The 18,693-nt window shown below is 38.2% G+C and overlaps 1 protein-coding gene across 5 annotated transcripts in view; it reads right to left on the reverse strand.

Moving 5' to 3' along the window:
* Positions 1-18,693, reverse strand: part of loaf (low-density lipoprotein receptor domain containing lost and found) — a 59,281-nt gene that overhangs the window by 11,966 nt on the left and 28,622 nt on the right. For 3 of the 5 annotated variants that reach the window (XM_028303105.1, XM_028303108.1, XM_028303104.1), the window contains exons 2-3: positions 5,009-5,232; positions 582-726 (exon numbers count right to left, since the gene is read on the reverse strand). In XM_028303105.1, the coding sequence (XP_028158906.1) occupies positions 582-726; positions 5,009-5,232 (369 nt within the window). Of the gene's footprint in view, positions 1-581; positions 727-5,008; positions 5,233-15,057; positions 15,428-18,693 lie in introns of those variants that run through there. The other 2 variants (XM_028303106.1, XM_028303107.1) reach the window with 2 other exon arrangements.

The following is an 18,693-nucleotide window of genomic DNA, read 5'->3' on the forward strand; positions in this document are numbered from 1 at the left end:
CTTATGAGTGAGTCAAGACTCCAGAACGTTTTGTTATGTTATACGAGCGGAAGCTAAATTTACGGGTATTTACTTAGATATAGTAAAAGAGTTTTAATAAATTTCAGTTTTTAAATAGCAGAGACTGTTAGATCTAGACGCTTGACACTTAAAAATATTTTATACATGATTAAAGAATTTAGTAGTACTTCCTTAAGCAATTTAAATAATTCATGGTCTTCGTAGATCAGCTGTCAGCTACCTAATAATAATCTAAATATCCCAAGTAAGGTTGTAGAAGATGTTGTCAGAAGTCGGTAAGTAGAAAGTCTGGTTTCAAAAGCATTCTTTGCAGTCCATAAGTTTCTACTCTGACGCTCGTATTTACAAACATTACTATGAGTTCTCACAGTGCGCGTGGACGCACAGGATGACACACGAACGAATCACAGAGCTCTATTCAACGCTGTGCGTTGGATTTGCTGCATCACTTAAGCAAGCATCGTTTGTGAATACGGGCGTGAGAAACCTTTTCGCTTTAAAGTCAAAGCTGATCGCAAACTCTGAAAGAATAAATACATATCAGAACAGAAGATACTTACTAGGGTCCTTGACTGACGTGATGACCAGTTTGAACCCGTTGGCGTCCGTGCCCCAGTTGTCGGTGACGTACTTGAGGGTCACGAAGTTGCTGCGCGTGAACAGCGCGCCCACCTGCTGCTTCGTGTTGCGGCACGACAGGTCGGCCTGCGGACAAGAACAGGGGAGTTAGACAGGTTGACCAGGGGACAAGGGCTAAGGCTCCGGCCGGATACTCGCGACACCCCCACTCGGGCGATGACGGAACGCCGCGGAGGTTTTAGTGGGTATACCCCGTCCTTTTCAGGACGGAGCAGCGCCCTTTTAAGGGCGCCGGGAGTCCCACACACCACCCTATCCCCCGGCAGTGGTGACGGTGCGCAAAGAATTTCCTCTGCGACAAAAAAAAGGGGACAAGGGCAGGGGAGTCAGTTAGACAGGTTGGCCAGGGGAGAAACGCAGAAGTTGATAAGACAGCTGGCTTGGAGACAAAGGCAGATGAGTTAATAAAGCAGAGCTACTGGGGAGGACAGTTAAAGAAGTTATAAATGCAAAATAAAATAAAAATAAACAAAAATAGAAAAAGTCCGGAGGTAGTAAGACAAGACATCCTGGAGACAAAGTCAGGGGAGTTAATAAAACAGGTTGGAAAGAGAACAGAGGCAAAAGTGGATGAGACGGGTTGGCTCGGGGACGAAGAAAGAGAAGATAATAGAACTGCAGAAAACACAAGTAAGATGGCCAGGCTCCAGGGATGTCGTTTGTATTTTTTAAACTCTGAGCTCACAAATGGCCAGTTATATGTATAACTAGGCGTTCGAGTCTAAATCCAAGTATAAAGAATTGTACGAATTAAAAATGTTTATGTATCTGCTGATCATCAACCATCAAGATGTTAAGGTATCTGTATCAAAACCTCAAGTGTTTCATTTCCTTGTAGGTATTTAAATAAGTGTACTCGTACCTATTAATAATTCAACTGAGTCATATCAACTAAACAAGCGATTCCAATTCAACACAAGTCGTTTCTTTAGTCCTTATTATCCTAGTGATCACAACTACCCCTAAGTCTCATCAACTATTTATCAACCATCTAAACAATTGATTATAAAACCCGATTGAAGATAATACATAAATCACGATTTCAATCTAAAACCAATCAACGAGAATTCAAATCAAAACGAATTCCAATATTTGAAGCTAGTAAAATGTAGAATTAAACGAGTAATCCCCGCGACTCGGAATGCCGATACTGATCGAAACCCATTTGGAGTGTAACTCAATTCGTTGTATCAGTGAATTGGTGCCGCTGCACCGCGCGCCATTACCGGAGCATCGCTCAAGTCTGCAAACAAGCGGCCGGCTGATCGCTCAGGCGCCGGCAATATTTCCCCCATCGACTCCGGCTTACTGAGCGATGCCCGCATTATTTCGCTGTCATATTTCAGCGAGAACGATCGCGGAGACGTGACGGCCCAGGATTTAGTGGGGATCCTGCGCCGCTATACATCACCCCCCACCCCTCCGCGATTCAAAGGCGTTACCGGACTTTTGTACAACGTCCCACTTTAATAAAGATCGGGCGCGGGTTGATATTAAAAATTCTTCTCTATAAAATTTCAGCTGGATTAAAGCGGGAATTAAGATGGGAAAGGGTTTTGTTATGCAAACTATTGTCTCGCCGTTGCTTTAACTTACGACGGGTAAAGAAATTCTCAATCTTTAATCACGCAGCGTTTCATGTATTTTTAAAGGCAGCTTTATATAGTGCCTATTTAATATGCGGCTTAAGGCGAGACAGAAGTACAGAAAATGCCAACCAAGCTGAGCAAAATGGCACTTTTTACAGCTATAAAGAAGCAGGAGCTTCTGGAGATTTTAATTAGGATTCAGTGCAAGCGAATGGAGCCATAAAAGAAGCTACTGTTATCTTAAATATCTTAGGAGCAAATTTTAACATCGATCACGTCCCGTTAATTAGTATGCCGGCGGCGTCGGTGTAATACTTCAATATAGCAGAAGCTATCGAGAAGAAATCTTATAAGATATCAGCGACGAGCGCCGCATTATTAACTGCGGAGCTCAATTTCGGTGCACTTAAGATTGTCTTGGAACTAACTTAGACGTTTAACGAAGAACTCGTAGTTGAGCAGACTAAAAAAGTGTTCTTTATTACTCTGCTGAGTTATACGACGTGAATAATATTTTTCTTCATAGTCATCTCAAGAAACAAAATCTCAAATTATTGCCATAATAGCCATTTCAGGCATAGTAGAATTTGATAAAAAATTGTGTAAGCAGCACAATTAGTAGTCGTAGTCATAGTAAAAGTATTCATTTAAACTAAAATAAATTCGGTATTTTACACCTCTTTACCGAAATTTTCTTGGTAAGTAATTGAAGTAAAAGCATGTGTCAACTGCGATAAAGTTTTCAACTACTTATACTGATACATCATATTAGAAGTTCGGATGTTCGTACTTTAACGATGCACTTGTCCGCTCAGCGCGTCAGCACATCGTCGCCGGGACAGCAGGTGCGCGTCGCGTGTGCAGTCAATTTAAGTTCGCGTCTGTTGCCGGAGTAGTTCCAGCATTGTTCGCTCTGAATTTAAACTAATCAATGTTTGCAGTTACGGCAACATCTGCTTTAATTGAATTTGTACGTGCATTACACTCCCGGACTCCAACTTTTACATTAAACTTGCATGAATGAATCATAAAAGCACCAAAATGTTCAAAATAACTAAGTAGTCTTAAAGAAAAAGCTTATAAGAGCTTTAGATAAATTGAAGAAATCCCATCAAGGTTTGAAACCGAACCATTTAACTTAAGCCGTATCGATTTCGATGTCCCTACCGAATTCAACAGGCTTTGCGAGCACTTCGCAACTTTCAGTAAGCTCATATTATATCCAATAAAACGTCAAAGTTCCTTCAAATTTAGAGTAACAATTACGAATTTCCATTCCAAATGGCTTCTGGCGAGTAACCAGCGGACATGGATGAGGCAAACTTTCGCGAAGTTGTGCCGTTGAGGCTCGGGACAATCCGAGTTGGAGCATATGCTAACTTAACGAATCGCCAAGTGCGTTTGGCACGACGCCTTCTTTTGTTGGAGTGGGGTACAATGGCATGCTGTGTAACATTGTGTTTGAATAAAATTATATTGTGGAAATCTTCATGCACAATGTAGAAATCTCGACTGTTATTAAAAATAATCAAGCTGTCGAGAAAAATATATTTTTGTGTACTGCACTGAGTAAAATAGATATTAAGATAAGCCCCTTACTTCTACTTAAAACAAATAATAATTTATTAAAAGATGAACCCCAATCGCTCGGAAATAATTAGAGAATGTCCTTCGCCGCGCATAATCACGGACAATGGAAGGCGTTACAGAAAATAAACGCCGGTCCGAAACTTACCGGGTTTACAATACACCGGCCCCCGAACTTTGAGAGGTCTTTGTTCAAAAGGTCGTATTGTCCGAAACTTCCTGAATTTGAATTTAAAATTTGAGAAGTTGTGTCCTCGTCTGCGTGTTAATTATTTGGAAGGTGGGGAACACCTGACGTCTGCCTATCGCCTCACCATTCTCACGGCAAATTACCTAGCTGAAACTTCAGAAGTGGCCGTACAATTTCTTATTTGACGAAGTTTATTTGTGATTGTAACTTTGAAGCAGGAGCGTATCCTAATTTAGATGCAATTATTTTCTTATTAAGCATGACATAATTACGGAACTTTTACATTATTTTGGATTGACACAAAGTTGAAATACAAAGCTGAAAAAGTTCTGAAGCTCCCAAAATTAGAGAAGGTAGGTAAGTTTACGAAACTTCTCGTCGTCTGTGATCGCCGACTTAATGGACGTAGTGGAAGCATTCCATCAGATCTCATTACCGTACACCGAAAGGCATCTTTAATAAATTAAAGCGGCACGGTGACTCGTGACTCGTGCGCCCCTGATCAGGAACAAATGAGAATAATAGGGAATCGCCGGGAATTGCAGGGATAATTGCTGCCAACGACGACTTGGAATGTCTCCAAATTAGATCCTATATTGATGATATGCTCGTTAACGATCATAGTTATATCATGCTACCGAATAAATATTTCTAGAGTTTTGTTTATTTGCACAACATACATTTTAACACTTGCCAAATACAGGTTAAAACCCCATTTGAAATTTTGTAATTTAATTAGAAAACCAAGAGCGATTTTTAAATCACTTTAATTTGATAGGCCACCTCTGAAGATTACTTTTTATTTTTTCATAGTTACTATGGTACTGACTTTTTCCCAGAATAAACAAAATCGGTGTTTTCTTTCAGGCGAGGTATTCTCCTTTAGACTTTTCTCGTGGAACTTTGTTTCTTTGAGACTATTTGAACCAGTTTAAGTAAGCAAATCTGTCTCTACATTGAAATCTGAAGTTGTCTTCCTTACCTTCGGCGGCGTGGTAGCGTGCGCGCCATCGTACACGTACAGATGGTCATTACAGTCCAGCTGCAGCAGGTCGAAGTGCAGCATGAACCGCTGCAGGATGCTGTGCGTCTGGAACGTCACCGTGCAGTCGAGGTTGCGCTCATTGCGGGACCACAGCACGCCGCCGTCCAGCTTGCGGTACTGCCGCTGGAGGAAGTGGTCCTTGCATAACGAGTCCATATAATCTGGAACAACGAGAAATATGGTCAAATATTTTCACAAGAATTCATTTAGTATATTAGAAAGATAAAATACAAATTGGGGTCAATTAACCAAAATAATATTGACTTGACTAGCACCACGTAATGCACAAGAATACACTTGGTTACTCTTTAATCTTATTTCTAAAGTCTTATTCTATTCTATTCTTTAGAATATTTTTTCTCCATGATTATAAACGGTCTGTCTGTCTCCTTAAGTTGTAGATTTTTTTAGAAAAAGGTGTTGCAAGTAAAGTGATCGTTGTTTTTCACCTCTTCACATCATGTCTAGTCACAGTGCTATCAGTGTCAAAGGACCTCTTTATTTAAAGGAGAATAGATTTTTAAGATAGTAGGTAGAAAGAGCACAATAAACCAACTTTAAGTGTAAAAAGGTGTAATATTAACACTGCGTAATATATTTTTTTTGGTCGATATCTTTTATTATTGTAGTGTGTAGAGTAGGTATTATTATACAGGGTGTNTACTGTACTTGATCATACAATATGCTTCAAAAGTAGAAGATTTAAACGTAGTTTTATTGAATTTTGTGTATTTATTATAATATTCATGTAAATGAAATACAATTGGAGCAAAACTTTAGGTAACAAGGAATGTACAAGACGTAAATATTTGTAGATGATAAGATACCAATTACATTTCGTCTATCCCTTATCAAATTCCCATACTCATGGAATTGCGAAAACGACTTTCACGTGGACGTAATGCTGAAGGGATTTAATATCTACGACCTACATTCTAAAACTCAATATCGGATAATCGTGAACTGTATCGATGCGATAAGCCGGTTGTATCAGTAATCTGGAGATGTCGCTATCAGAGCAGCATCTGTCGCGGCGGCGAGCGGAGCGCTGCAAGGATCAATACTAGCGCCTACGAGTAGCCATGTAAGTGGATTCAATTTTAATATACTTTTGTCTATGACTGTATTGAAATGTCGAAAAGATCTTCAATAAATATTAAAATATTGGAATGTCAAATTTGATTGGATGCACAAGCGGGAGTGTGTGCTATTTGACGTTCTTTGGAAGAGGCATATCTAGCAGTAGACCGCCATTCATCGTCAACTTTTATCTAGAATTCAAGACACTTTCATTGTATTTTTTCAGGGCCGGCTACGGCGCGGTGGCCATGCTGGCGGTCCTGTTCCTTGCCGGAGCCTGGTCAGCGCCGGTGCCACGCATCTCCGCTGTGGTCTCAGGAGTCACCACGGGCTTGGAAGTGCCCCAGGACCTCATCGCCGGCATCGGCGCGGGCACCGGAGCCCTACAGCTGGTCATCAACGTGCTCACCGACAGCAACGGCAACATCGAGATATTCACCAACTAGATGTGTGATGAAGTCAATAATACCCAAACCCCGAAAGAAGATAACGAAAATGAAATTGAAAATGATGGACAAAAAACAGATTTGAATGCATAAATATTCATAAACGTGACAGACAACAGAGGATTCGCACACAATGAAGGATAAAAAGAAAATACCAAAAGCCATTCAGAGAACACACGCGAACGTAAACGAAATAGAAAAGCAAAACCGTGTAGTTGGAAAAAGTGCAAATTCGATGACACATACATTATTTGGTAGGCAAATTGTTGAGATCAGACCCATGCTAATGTGACCTTTCTCGCTCCCACTCGAGGCGGCGCTCGCGAGCGAACACTATCTTATTGCGGCTCAGTTGTGAAGACAGATGTTATTTCTCGAGCGGTTGATGGCGTACTTGGCATCAGTTTAAATTCAACAAAATTCGGTTGAGCGACGAACGCTTCGGGTAAATGAGAGTGGGAACCGTTTCAAGTTCCACACACAAAGACAAATAGCTAACAAAACGGTGAACGATCCCAAATATTAAGTCAACAAGGGCTCGGGGCGCCGATGTAGGCTTTATCTCGCGTGAGGCTGATAAAACGGAATGCCGCGAGATACAGGCATCCTTATTGAGAACGTGACGAGGCCGCGGGGAACGGAAGTAATTTAATTCCGCTAATTCTTTCGGTTGTGTAAAAAAATGGCGGGAATATTAAACGACGTGAAAGCGATGAAATGACGTTTAGAATGCTGATCATACGAGTGCATACGTGACGAATGTACACCGAAAGTGCTGGAAAATATTGTTGGAAACACAAAATTCAACAGAAAAAATCACATCTAGGAGCTTTTCTGGATGTTCACTATTCTTTTAACGACTTTTCAGATTTTATGACGCTATCCCTCTTCTAGGATCAGGCTAGAAGTTGTTGAGATGGAAATGAGCGAGTGAGGGCTATAAAAACGTGATTCGAGAGATGATTTCATATAAGTTAGACTCGAGTATGGAGAGGACGCACATACTAGTCTAATTTATATCGAGACGTGATGGGTTTTTTTAAGTTTTTAATAAATTGTTAAGATTAAAATGTTTTGTGTTTAATTTTACTTTTAAATTCAATGTGTAAATATAGCAGACCAGTTTTTTTCGTTAAAAATTCACTTACAAATCCTCGAGAAGTATTCTTGACGTAGTAATTTTAGCTTTTAATTCTCCGTTTATCTTTACTATCATTACACCAAGTGAAGTAAGGAGTAACGATCGCAATGGCCGTCAGAAGGTCTTTGTCCAGCCATTGAGTCGTCTCCAGCCTTTATCGGGTCCTGTAGTCGCCCACAAAGCCTTCAGATCTGTCTCACGCAGGCTCGATGCCAGATAAATGTCTCTTGTAGGATAAAACTGTCGACGTCGATTTTCTTGGATTTGCAAGAATATCTTATATTAGCTATCGTCTATGGATCCTTTAACAGATTAAAGTTCTTTAATTATCCATTATTTACATTTGATAAAAATGATCTATTTGATTTCAGTGTCATTTATTGTCTAATTTTGTACCATGTCCAATACTTTCCGTCACACACAGACGTTCTTTACGGATTAAAAGTAGAATACGCTTAGGTATCGTGATACGCGAATACATGAATACAAAATATTTCCAAGAAAGACATCAGTAACATTTCGGGCAAAGAAAAACAGAGCAAAAACAGTTCATAATTTACATTTGCAATGCTTTTAAGTACTCTGCTCTTTCGGAGAGCACGATGCTCAATCAAAGGCCAGATTTAAACAGGCGCTCTCATATTCCCGGTGCCTGCCTTTCATCATTAGCAAAATTTCCGTCTTGAACGCCAGTGTTGCCCAAAATATAAGGAGAATAGTGAGAAAGCTGAAGTTTTAATCTTGTTTATTTTCAGTTTATTTTAAGACCAACATGATGAGAATTCCTTCGACGGTAGAGCTAGCTAGTTAAAAATCAGTCCCCACTTGTAAGCAAAGACATATTGCCCCATTTAAGTGTACGCCAAGATTTCATCAACCTCGCTGAAAGCAATTTAAAACGAGCAAAATAAACTTTAGAGAACTGAAACGTAATCTCGATCGTGTCCGTCAGAGGGCGCTGCGGGAAATGAGAAGAGTGGGAGGGCGACATCGCGTCTCTCTCTCGCGCCGGCTTAATTACCCGCCAACAGTTTACAGCACGATATTGCGGGCGGGCCACTAAACGAGCTGTGATCAATTTTCTGATACTTCAAATTGAAGCTAATCTTAAAGAATGCTTTCAATGTTAGTTTGAAATCTGATTATGATTTGATTTCAAAAGCGATTCAACAATGTAATGCCATAACTTAAGATCAAAACTTGAATATGCCAGCATAATACGAATTGTTAATTAAGGAAAGCCGTAATAGGCCAAGCAAGCATCGCATGGAAGTGAAACAATTAACAAAGAACTTCATTTCCACGTTGAAATACGAAACTAAACAAGCTGCGAGTGAATTCCACAAAGTTTGCTGCATTTCGACGAATACTCGTAGTGTTCGCGTAAATCCTAGTTTTGTATGACAACGAACATTATTACTCGATATACTCACTGAGCTGGAATGAAACTAGCAGTTTCAAGTCTCAATTAATTCGCTATCACTAGTTTCACTTTGAAATAGGATTAAATTCAGCTCTCGTAACGTTACACAATTAATTGGAAACTCAATTTAAAACTATAGTCTGGATTCGAAAGTGTGTTTTTCTAGTTGTCTTTGATGCTAGATTAAAATAAGCTAGATAATATTTATTTCACCAAAAGACTGCGGTCTGTCTGGACTAGTGGTTAACGAAACTATGTAGGTAAAGTCTGTGTGGTGAACACTTGCATTAGTTTATGTTTTCCATTCAGCATTACTTGCAAAGAAATAAATACGAGTAGCTGGGCTCAATTATTTATTATTAGATAAACATTATAAAGCAAAAATTGAAATAGTTCATAGCAAAACAATAGAACTCTAAAATATCATAGANGATTATCGCAAAACAATAGAACTCTAAAACATCATAGAAGCAATTTGCCATAAGTCAGCGCTGAATCCTCGGAAGCAGGCTACTTTATCTATTCCGGCGCAGACTAAAATATTACCAGCAGCTCTGATGCGAGATTTACCCGACTTGTTGAGATTGCGGAAAGCCGAGAATAAAACGGAACGGCTAGCTCGGCTATTCCAGGAATAGAAGTATTAACTGTCTGTGCTCCACATAAATAAATACAAGGAGCTCCGGCCGCCGTCCGGTTCCATCGGCGGGCAATGGAGCAATGAAATATTCATTGTAATAAACTCTGATTAGACGCTCGCTAAATTATTTGAATGTTGTGAATTTTAATGTTCTCGCCGGGAAGCATTTGCTCAAAATTATTACTGAAATTCTGCCTGCATTAATTTAAATGATTTAGTTGCAGGATACTTGATATCCTTTGATAATTAAGAAAACCTCTCCCCTTCTGCTTTATTAAATTAGATCAATTTTATGTGTAGCAATTCTAGCTAAAATGCTTTAACTCGATTTATCTCTTCGGAACACACGAAACAAAAAGCCTTCGGGAATCCAATAAAATCGCCATAACGGCACAAATGTTTGCAGTCATAGAAACAACACACGAGTGAGAACATACACTCGCAATAAAACTAACGTAAACAACAATAATAAAACAGATTCCGGAGCTGGGGAGAAGCGATCGCGTAATATGTAGTGCGCACTAGAGCCGTCAAGTGTCGGGTGACGAGTATTACATTCCGCGCGAGTGGCGCCGCCCTCGCCTGAATAGTGTACTACAGCTCACGCATTCTCCTCAGAAACGTGTTTAGGCGTGAAAATGTAAACACTTGTAATGACAAGTGAATAGTTTTCCGTAGGCGATATGTTTCGTCAATTCACGATTTTCTTCTTATTCGACTTTTCTTATTAAACTCTTTTCTTCTTGAAAAAATATTGTTGAATAAATCTGAAAATCTAATATAAATTCTTGATAACAATACGACATCAAAGTATTTACCTAACATACGGTGTTGTTGCTACATAATGGTCACATTTTTTTCTTCTTTCCATAACAATAACAATGCTTGTAGGTTACAAGCTACATAACAGCGACGCAGAGGAAATTGTACTATAAAGAAGTACTTTTAATCCTTTAGTATATTGCGCGAACGATATCAGCCCAAAAAGAATTTCTCAGAACTTATGATCGTCTGCCAACATTCCAGAGCCGTATCGTTACCGTTATATGAAATGAAACACCGCTTTGTTGGCAATTTGAGGGAATTTACACTNTAACAAAAAGCCTTCGGGAATCCAATAAAATTGCCATAACGGCACAAATGTTTGCAGTCATAGAAACAACACACGAGTGAGAACATACACTCGCAATAAAACTAACGTAAACAACAATAATAAAACAGATTCCGGAGCTGGGGAGAAGCGATCGCGTAATATGTAGTGCGCACTAGAGCCGTCAAGTGTCGGGTGACGAGTATTACATTCCGCGCGAGTGGCGCCGCCCTCGCCTGAATAGTGTACTACATCTCACGCATTCTCCTCAGAAACGTGTTTAGGCGTGAAAATGTAAACACTTGTAATGACAAGTGAATAGTCTTCCGTAGGCGATATGTTTTGTCAATTCACTTTTCTTATTAAACTTTTCTTGTTGAAAAAAGTCGGAAACGACAATAGTTTGTTCTAAATCTTATTTGATATAGGAACACGTCACTCTAAGTAAATTGCGATGTTATTGCTACTAAGGGATACCATTTTTTTTCCTTTAAAATGTTATTAGATTGTAAGCTAAATAACAATGACGCATAGGATATTGTACTATAAAGAAGTACTTTTAATCCTTTAGATATTCCGCGAACAATATCAGCCCAAAAAGAATTTCTCAGAACTTATGATCGTCTGCCAACATTCCAGAGCCGTATCGTTACCGTTATATGAAATGAAACACCGCTTTGTTGGCAATTTGAGGGAATTTACACTTGGAAATTGTTCCACCATTCCCGCCCGTTTAATAGCCGTACACTGTTCACTTAGTAGTTAATTATACAAACGTTGCCCACCGCGGCATTACACGGCCACGGCGTTTAAATTTCCCATATAATATCTTGGAAGGAAACTGTCTGGAACTCGATGATCGCCCGAGCAATTACGCGGTTTTAATGGCCGCACAGTGTCCTCGCTGAATGTTTAATGCGTGGAATCACTCTTTTAAATGTACTCAAGATTGTTAAATAGGGTCTGCTGTAAAAAGCTATTTGGATTCCTGTAGACAGTACGCCAGAGTTTGAGATTAAACTATTTTCATTTATTTTTGCTGATTAACAATCCGCCCAGCTTAGAACGGATTTATAAATTATGTAACAAAAACCTTTCTCGTGAATTAACATGTCTAACAGTGAAAACTATGTCAAAATCCCACAGTGAGATTAGTCTACAAAGACAGGATGATGGATAAACGTCAGGACACTTTAAAGTGATTAGCAATTTTATTAATTGCTGTTTTTAGGGCCATTACATGAAATTACATTCGTACAAAATCCCATTAGGTCCATGTAGTAGGATATTTTTGGGTCATTAAGTTTTAAATCAAACAGCAAATCAAAATGCTATAAAAGTATTATAAATTAAACATTATGAAAACTAATCAAAANTAGGTACGCCAGAGTTTGAGATAAACCTATTTTCATTTATATTTGCTGATTAACAATCCGCCCAGCTTAGAACTGATTTATAACTTATGTAACAAAAACCTTTCTCGTGAATTAGCATGTCTAACAGTGAAAACTATGTCTCAATCCACAGTGAGATTAGTCTACAAAGACAGGATGATCGATAAACGTCAGGACACTTTAAAGTGATTAGCTATTTTATTAATTGCTGTTTTTAGGGCCATTACATCAAATTACATTCGTACAAAATCCCATTAGGTCATGTAGTACTTACTCTACCTACATCCATATTTTTGGGTCATTATGTTTTAAATCAAACAGCAAATCGATATGCTATAAAAGTATTATAAATTAAACAATACGAAAGCTTTAATCAAAANAATTGATCGGATAGAGATATTTCGTTCGTTCGTTCGCTTCAGCCAAATGACGTCCACTGCTGGACAAAGGCCTCCCCTAAGGCTTTCCATAATTTAAAGAGGTATTTATTTACCATAATTAATTTTCCATTAAACACAGAATTTTAAAGCTTACATGATACATTTACTGTGTGTAAATGTATCATGTAGGCTTTAAAATTCTGTGTTTAACATAGATGTTAGCTGAAAATTAAACACTGAACTGGGATCACTATCTGATCTTCTTATTAGACGTTTCTCCGGAAATGAAATCTGAACGTTTTATTCATTCCTTTGTCACGTCAACGTTTAACGTTTTCATTGTGTCGGAGTGACTGACAGTGCTATTTTATTAGTTTTACATTCTGTTCGTTCTCCATACATTGTTCGCCTAAAGAACCAACAATTTTGACATATTACTACCCGAAAGCGAAATAATACGATTCTGTGTGTAAGAACAATGATTCCTGATGGACACTTGCCATAAAATTAATGATTAAGAATATTAAATCACAGCGATTTTATAATATGTCGTNAAGTGTCCATTAGAATGAAAGGGTGCTTAATGTATTAAAAAAAATAGAAAATAATTATGATGGGTTAATGTTTTTGGGCGGTTTTTTAGGCGGTTTCTGACAATGTCCTTTCATAATCACATATTTAATTTCCCGGCCTTGGAATACCAGAAAGAAAATGTTATTTTTTAAGAATACAGAAAAGCGGCATTGTCATAATTTGGCGAATTTTATGACAAATAATAACTTAGATAACAATATTGATTGATAAACTAATCGAAAATCGATATTATCTTTTATAGCAACTAATAATATTTATCTTTTATAAATTCATAATTATCATTTGCCTGAAACTCTCTGATCGAAATGGCAAGTCCCACGCCCTTTTAATGGCCCCAGTGTCCCCGGAATCCTTAATGCGTGGAATCACTCTTTTTAATGTACTCGGGACGATCTTGAATTCGTGAAAATGAAGATCTATAGAGCTTTCTGCTTATCCTTAAGTATGTTTTGGAGTTTTTGCTATTAGCATTTGACTTTGAGGGGAATTCTCTGTTCGGTTTTTTCTTTTTTCCCGTTGCTTAGGCAACGCCTGCGGCTGTGAGAGCGTGAAAAAACTTTCTGAGAATTTCAGTGACTAAGTAAATTATAAAAACTTGCACATCATTTTTAGGTCATGAAAATTATTTAAAACCATAGATTTTCCGAATGAGAGACCAATTCGACCTTTCGGAGACATTTTTGCAGTATCATTGAAAGGACTATTGCAACTTTATTTTGCGATAGTACTGCTAAAAGATCTAAAAAAATACATGAAGTAAAAATATACAAGTATTTTTTGTTTGTTTACAATTAATACAAGCAAATTATGACTCGCATGCCAATATCTACAAACCATAGCAAATTCGTATTTGATCGACGCCATCCACTATTAGTCTAATCCCGGCATTGTGTTTGTATCTCGGCCGGAAGCGGAAACAGCATAACAATGTCGCACTATCGTCCGGCTCGGCTCGCCGGACGGCCGGACGCGTCCGACTGGCCCGGAACACAGTCGGACGCTATTTCAATACTAAATTAACTAATTCCACTTGTTTAGTTTGTACTTAAATGGTCTGAAGCAATTCAATACTCTTTACCATAATATTAACCATGAGTTTTGGTTATATTAGCTGTCAACTTTGACTCGGTCTCAAAGTCAAGGTTAATTTTAAAATATTAGTAATTTAAAAATTACTTTGCACAAAATAAATCAAAAATACAAGCCAGTTCTGACCAGCGCAATGTGTCAGCTGACGCCAAAATTATCAGATAATGGTTAATACCCCCTGAGCCGTCAAATTATCAGAAGATCAAGGCAATATTATCTGATAATTATAATCGGCTTTCCTTTCACCTCCTGCGTTTTATCAGTTTATTTGCGCAAATAACAACAACTGTAGCGGTAAGTAGGTTTAGGTAATTCGGGTGATTTTTTTCATTTGCCCATGATTCCATTCTTGAAGCTCAAAACTGAAATCTGATTTCCCAAATATGTTTACTATAGTGCATTCGCGTTAAGAAAACAGTGATTTTCTAAGTTAAGCAACGTCTTTTGACCAATGAGGTCGTAGTAAAATTTAAATTAATATAGGTAAGGTTTGATTTTTACCACAGTTTACACAGCCGTTTCGCTAACGCGAATTAACTATAAATTGGAATATTAAAAGGTATCTTTACACTACAGATGCATTCATAAAATAGCTCTAGTTGGCACTGGCCCACTTTAATGTTAATGTAAAAATGTATAAAGTTACATACAACGATACGTTCCTTATCAAGGAGCATTATTTCATTCATTGTGTAATTTTCTACATTACCTGTTAGTCTTTTGTATTTTGCTTATCTATTTCTACAATTCTTCTTCCCGTTACAATGGAGTTCTGAAACTCCAAAGTATAATTCTTGGAGGCTTATTATTCAAACGGTTGCAGGTATTACAAAGTGGATTTTTATTTGTCCCCAAGATGGTCTCCATCGCGAAACTTCTCGGTCCGAAATTGAAAAGTTTTAACTCCTCGAAGATATTTACAGCCGTTTTTTATTAGTCGTTAAAACCGTAACAATGTTTCCGAGACACTTTTCAATTTGTCCGATTACAAAGTATTTTATATTGGTTATCGTAAAAATATGGAATCCGCGAACATTTTGTTGCTGTAGCCATCTGCGGCTCCAGACAAAAGTGCCGATAAATAATAAATAATAATAGGTAAAGATAAACGTCGCCGCGGCGCCGATTATTATGTTATTAATTACATACAGTCTATCCCTATCACTAGATAATTTAAAAAACTATACATACAATAGACAGCATATCAGACTTCACATACCTTTTTTTTTTTGCAAAATCGTGTTCGTTACTTCTACGTAAAATCCCACATTCAATTTGGGCTTGATAATAATATAATCAAAATCAAAAATATTTATTGAGTTTAGACCACAAGTGGCACTTATGAACGTCAAAATTTAAATATAAAAAAAAGAAAAGGTAGCCCTTATGGGACACTTTACATGTCTCCTTATCTTTTGGGCCCTACCAGCGCTTCGAGACAAACATATGGCAAGTGCTGAGAAGAAACGCCGGAACAAACTCAGTCACCACTTATTGCCAGGAATTATCTAAACTAACTCTACTCTAAACTAACTAATATTTATCATTCATCATCCGTCCATTATCATAATTTAGCTACAAAGCTGTGACACGCGTTTATGTTCCAAATTCTATGTTACATGTTTTTAAAGGTTAACCTGAGTAAAGAAATACAAACTAAATCTGATCCCCTTTCAACAAATGTGGGTTTCACTACTTTGTATCTATTTCACATTGAAGTAAAATCCGTACAAGTATTAAGCCCCGGGAGGCCGTTGTAAACCTGTTCCCTTTCCGGGAAATTCTGAGCCCGTGACCTTCGTCCGTCGGCTCCCGGCGGAAAATATTTGTGCTGGATACTTTTCCAGGATATTCTCTGGCTGATCAAAGGCCTCCGACGACGCGAGTGATATGACATGTAACTGGGACCTTTTTTGGGGAAGAGAGAAACATTTCTAATTAAGTTAATTAATTTGATGTGTTTTTGTTACACTTACAATTAAATCTTTTTTTGTTTTATCTTCAAAAGTCAGAGTATACTCTGAACAATACGTACTTAAAAAAACTAAAGTGAATTAATAATATTTTCTGACAAATATCATAGTAAATTGATGGCTCAACCACTGATAAATACCACCCATTCTAAACCGTTTAACTCGCACTCGAATCCAGCATTCAAATGGCAGAAAGGTGTTACTGGATCTATAAAATTGCAATAGCGACCGATGTGTTCGTTTATACTCAAACTCCGCTACTTTATGGCTAGGTAATATCATGTGATTTTTGTTAAAATAAATGTCTTTTACAGTGTTAATATTCAAAGACAAATAGCAAAGGTATGGTCACCAACTCATCCTCAGCAATAAGTCCCAGCGTCTTAGTGTAGGCGCACACCGTTGATTTTTCGTCGGCCGATAGTTTAGTCGGGCAGTTGATCAGTATGGGCATGTATGGGAGTGCGCAAACTACGCCGATTCGATTTGGCCGATTCTTCATACAAATTAAAATCGGGCACAACTATCGGCCAACTAAAAATCAACGGTGTGCGCTTACTCTTACACGGAACAAAATCCGGGCGCCCTCAAAAGCAGAGCCTTGTATTAGCGCGCGGTACCTTCGTACTTGAAACTTTTACACCGCAGCGTCTCCGCTTGATTCATCTTAGCCGGGGGGAGGGTATCGACCCGCGCGCCGCGGTCGTTCACCCCGCGTAGCTACGCCGTAGCAGGGCTGCTACGAGACGGTAAAGACTCTAACTTAGACGAAATGGGGCTTAGATGGACGAATGAAGTTAAAAGGTCTCATTGAAAATAATGAGTATTTACCTACTACATATTTATCAGAAATACATTAAAACTGATCATTTGATCAGAATTGAATTATCATTTGCTAATTATAGCAGTTTTAAGAGTTGATTAAGCATATTTCTAGATGTAATTGTTAAGATACTCAGGGCACCTGATGTCATGCCCTGAGTGTCCAAGCAACTGCACTCAGGAGGATTTGATGAGTGCTACTGACAACGCCACTCTTGTGGCGGAGTTTTGGGCTGACACTGTGTAGGTTTGTTGTCGACACGAAAAGAAGAAGAAGATTGTTAAGATAAGTAAACATTCGGTTCACATAGTATTGTAAATATTCTAAAAACGTAAGCAATATAATGCTTTTTTTATTATCTTTATTTATTGCCAAAAACCACTAAATTATAATATACACAAAGACATTACAAAAGATTATTTTTTTAAAACAGCAATTAAACTCGATTGTTATTAAGACATTCAAACGAACTTAAAGTTTGGCGCTACGACAGCCCTACGCCGTAGTCGCGTAGCGTGCCCGCCGTAGCGCGTAGCGCCCGTAGTCCCCGAAAACAACGAATTATATTTGGGCCGATATTGGCCTGTTTAGGCGCCTAATACGCCGATATCCCAAATTTATCCACAACTAAATTAGATCCTGCACATGTGTGAGTTTAAAGCGAACTCCGAATTGAACTCGAAAAACATTTTTGTCGTCAAATTCTGAATATAGTTGTTCAAGAGCGTTTTGTTAATAATATGAACTTTCTGAAATGCTCGTTTGCAAATATGAAATGCTTAAAGTTAATAGAAAATAATGTGGGAGCGAGCATAAAGCGGGATGGCTCCGTCGCTCGAAAAGAATGGAAGTATTTCATTTAGAGCGGTGTCATTATCATAATTCTGCTTGTTTATTTTTTCACGACTGAAGTCGAGGAGTTTAAATAAAAACTTACAGGTTTAACGGTTTTGTGCTTACTGTTCGCGTGTTGTATGCATAGTTTGCCGTAACCTTTAGTAAAAATTTCTAAAAGCTGTATTTTGACGATAATTTGTTGAGGAAATGAACTTTCTGACATCAATCTTTGATCATCATGGCCACAAAAAGTTAAAAAATGGGCACGTACATTTACAATTGCGTTCTTTAATTGATCAGTTCCATGGTATCCAAACATGGGGTTCACCAGTGCGGTGTCCTCGGCAAGGGCTAATGCCCCAATTTTAAAGCATTCATAATGTATGTGTAACGGAGCCGAAAAATGGCGATCGATATTCGACCCGAACTATTCGAATAGCTGGCATGTGTGTGTGTGTGTGGGCCCACGCGCACAGACGCGCCGCTTAATGGACTGGACGCGGCCCAAGAAAAGGACTATCTATTCTATAATAATAGCAGCATTTAGTAAAACTTATTATGGACACTATTTTAATACTAATTCACATCATATGGTTATATGTGTGTAGTATTTATACATAACTACAAACTGAAAATATTTTAGCTCGCTTCATAATGTGTGTATAATATTCCTTTACAATAAAAAAACAAAAATTCAAAATGTGAGGACTCT

Source organism: Ostrinia furnacalis, unplaced genomic scaffold (assembly GCF_004193835.3).
Source record: "Ostrinia furnacalis isolate ACB-3 unplaced genomic scaffold, ASM419383v2 OfSCF1176, whole genome shotgun sequence".
NCBI classification, from domain to species: Eukaryota; Metazoa; Arthropoda; class Insecta; order Lepidoptera; family Crambidae; genus Ostrinia; species Ostrinia furnacalis.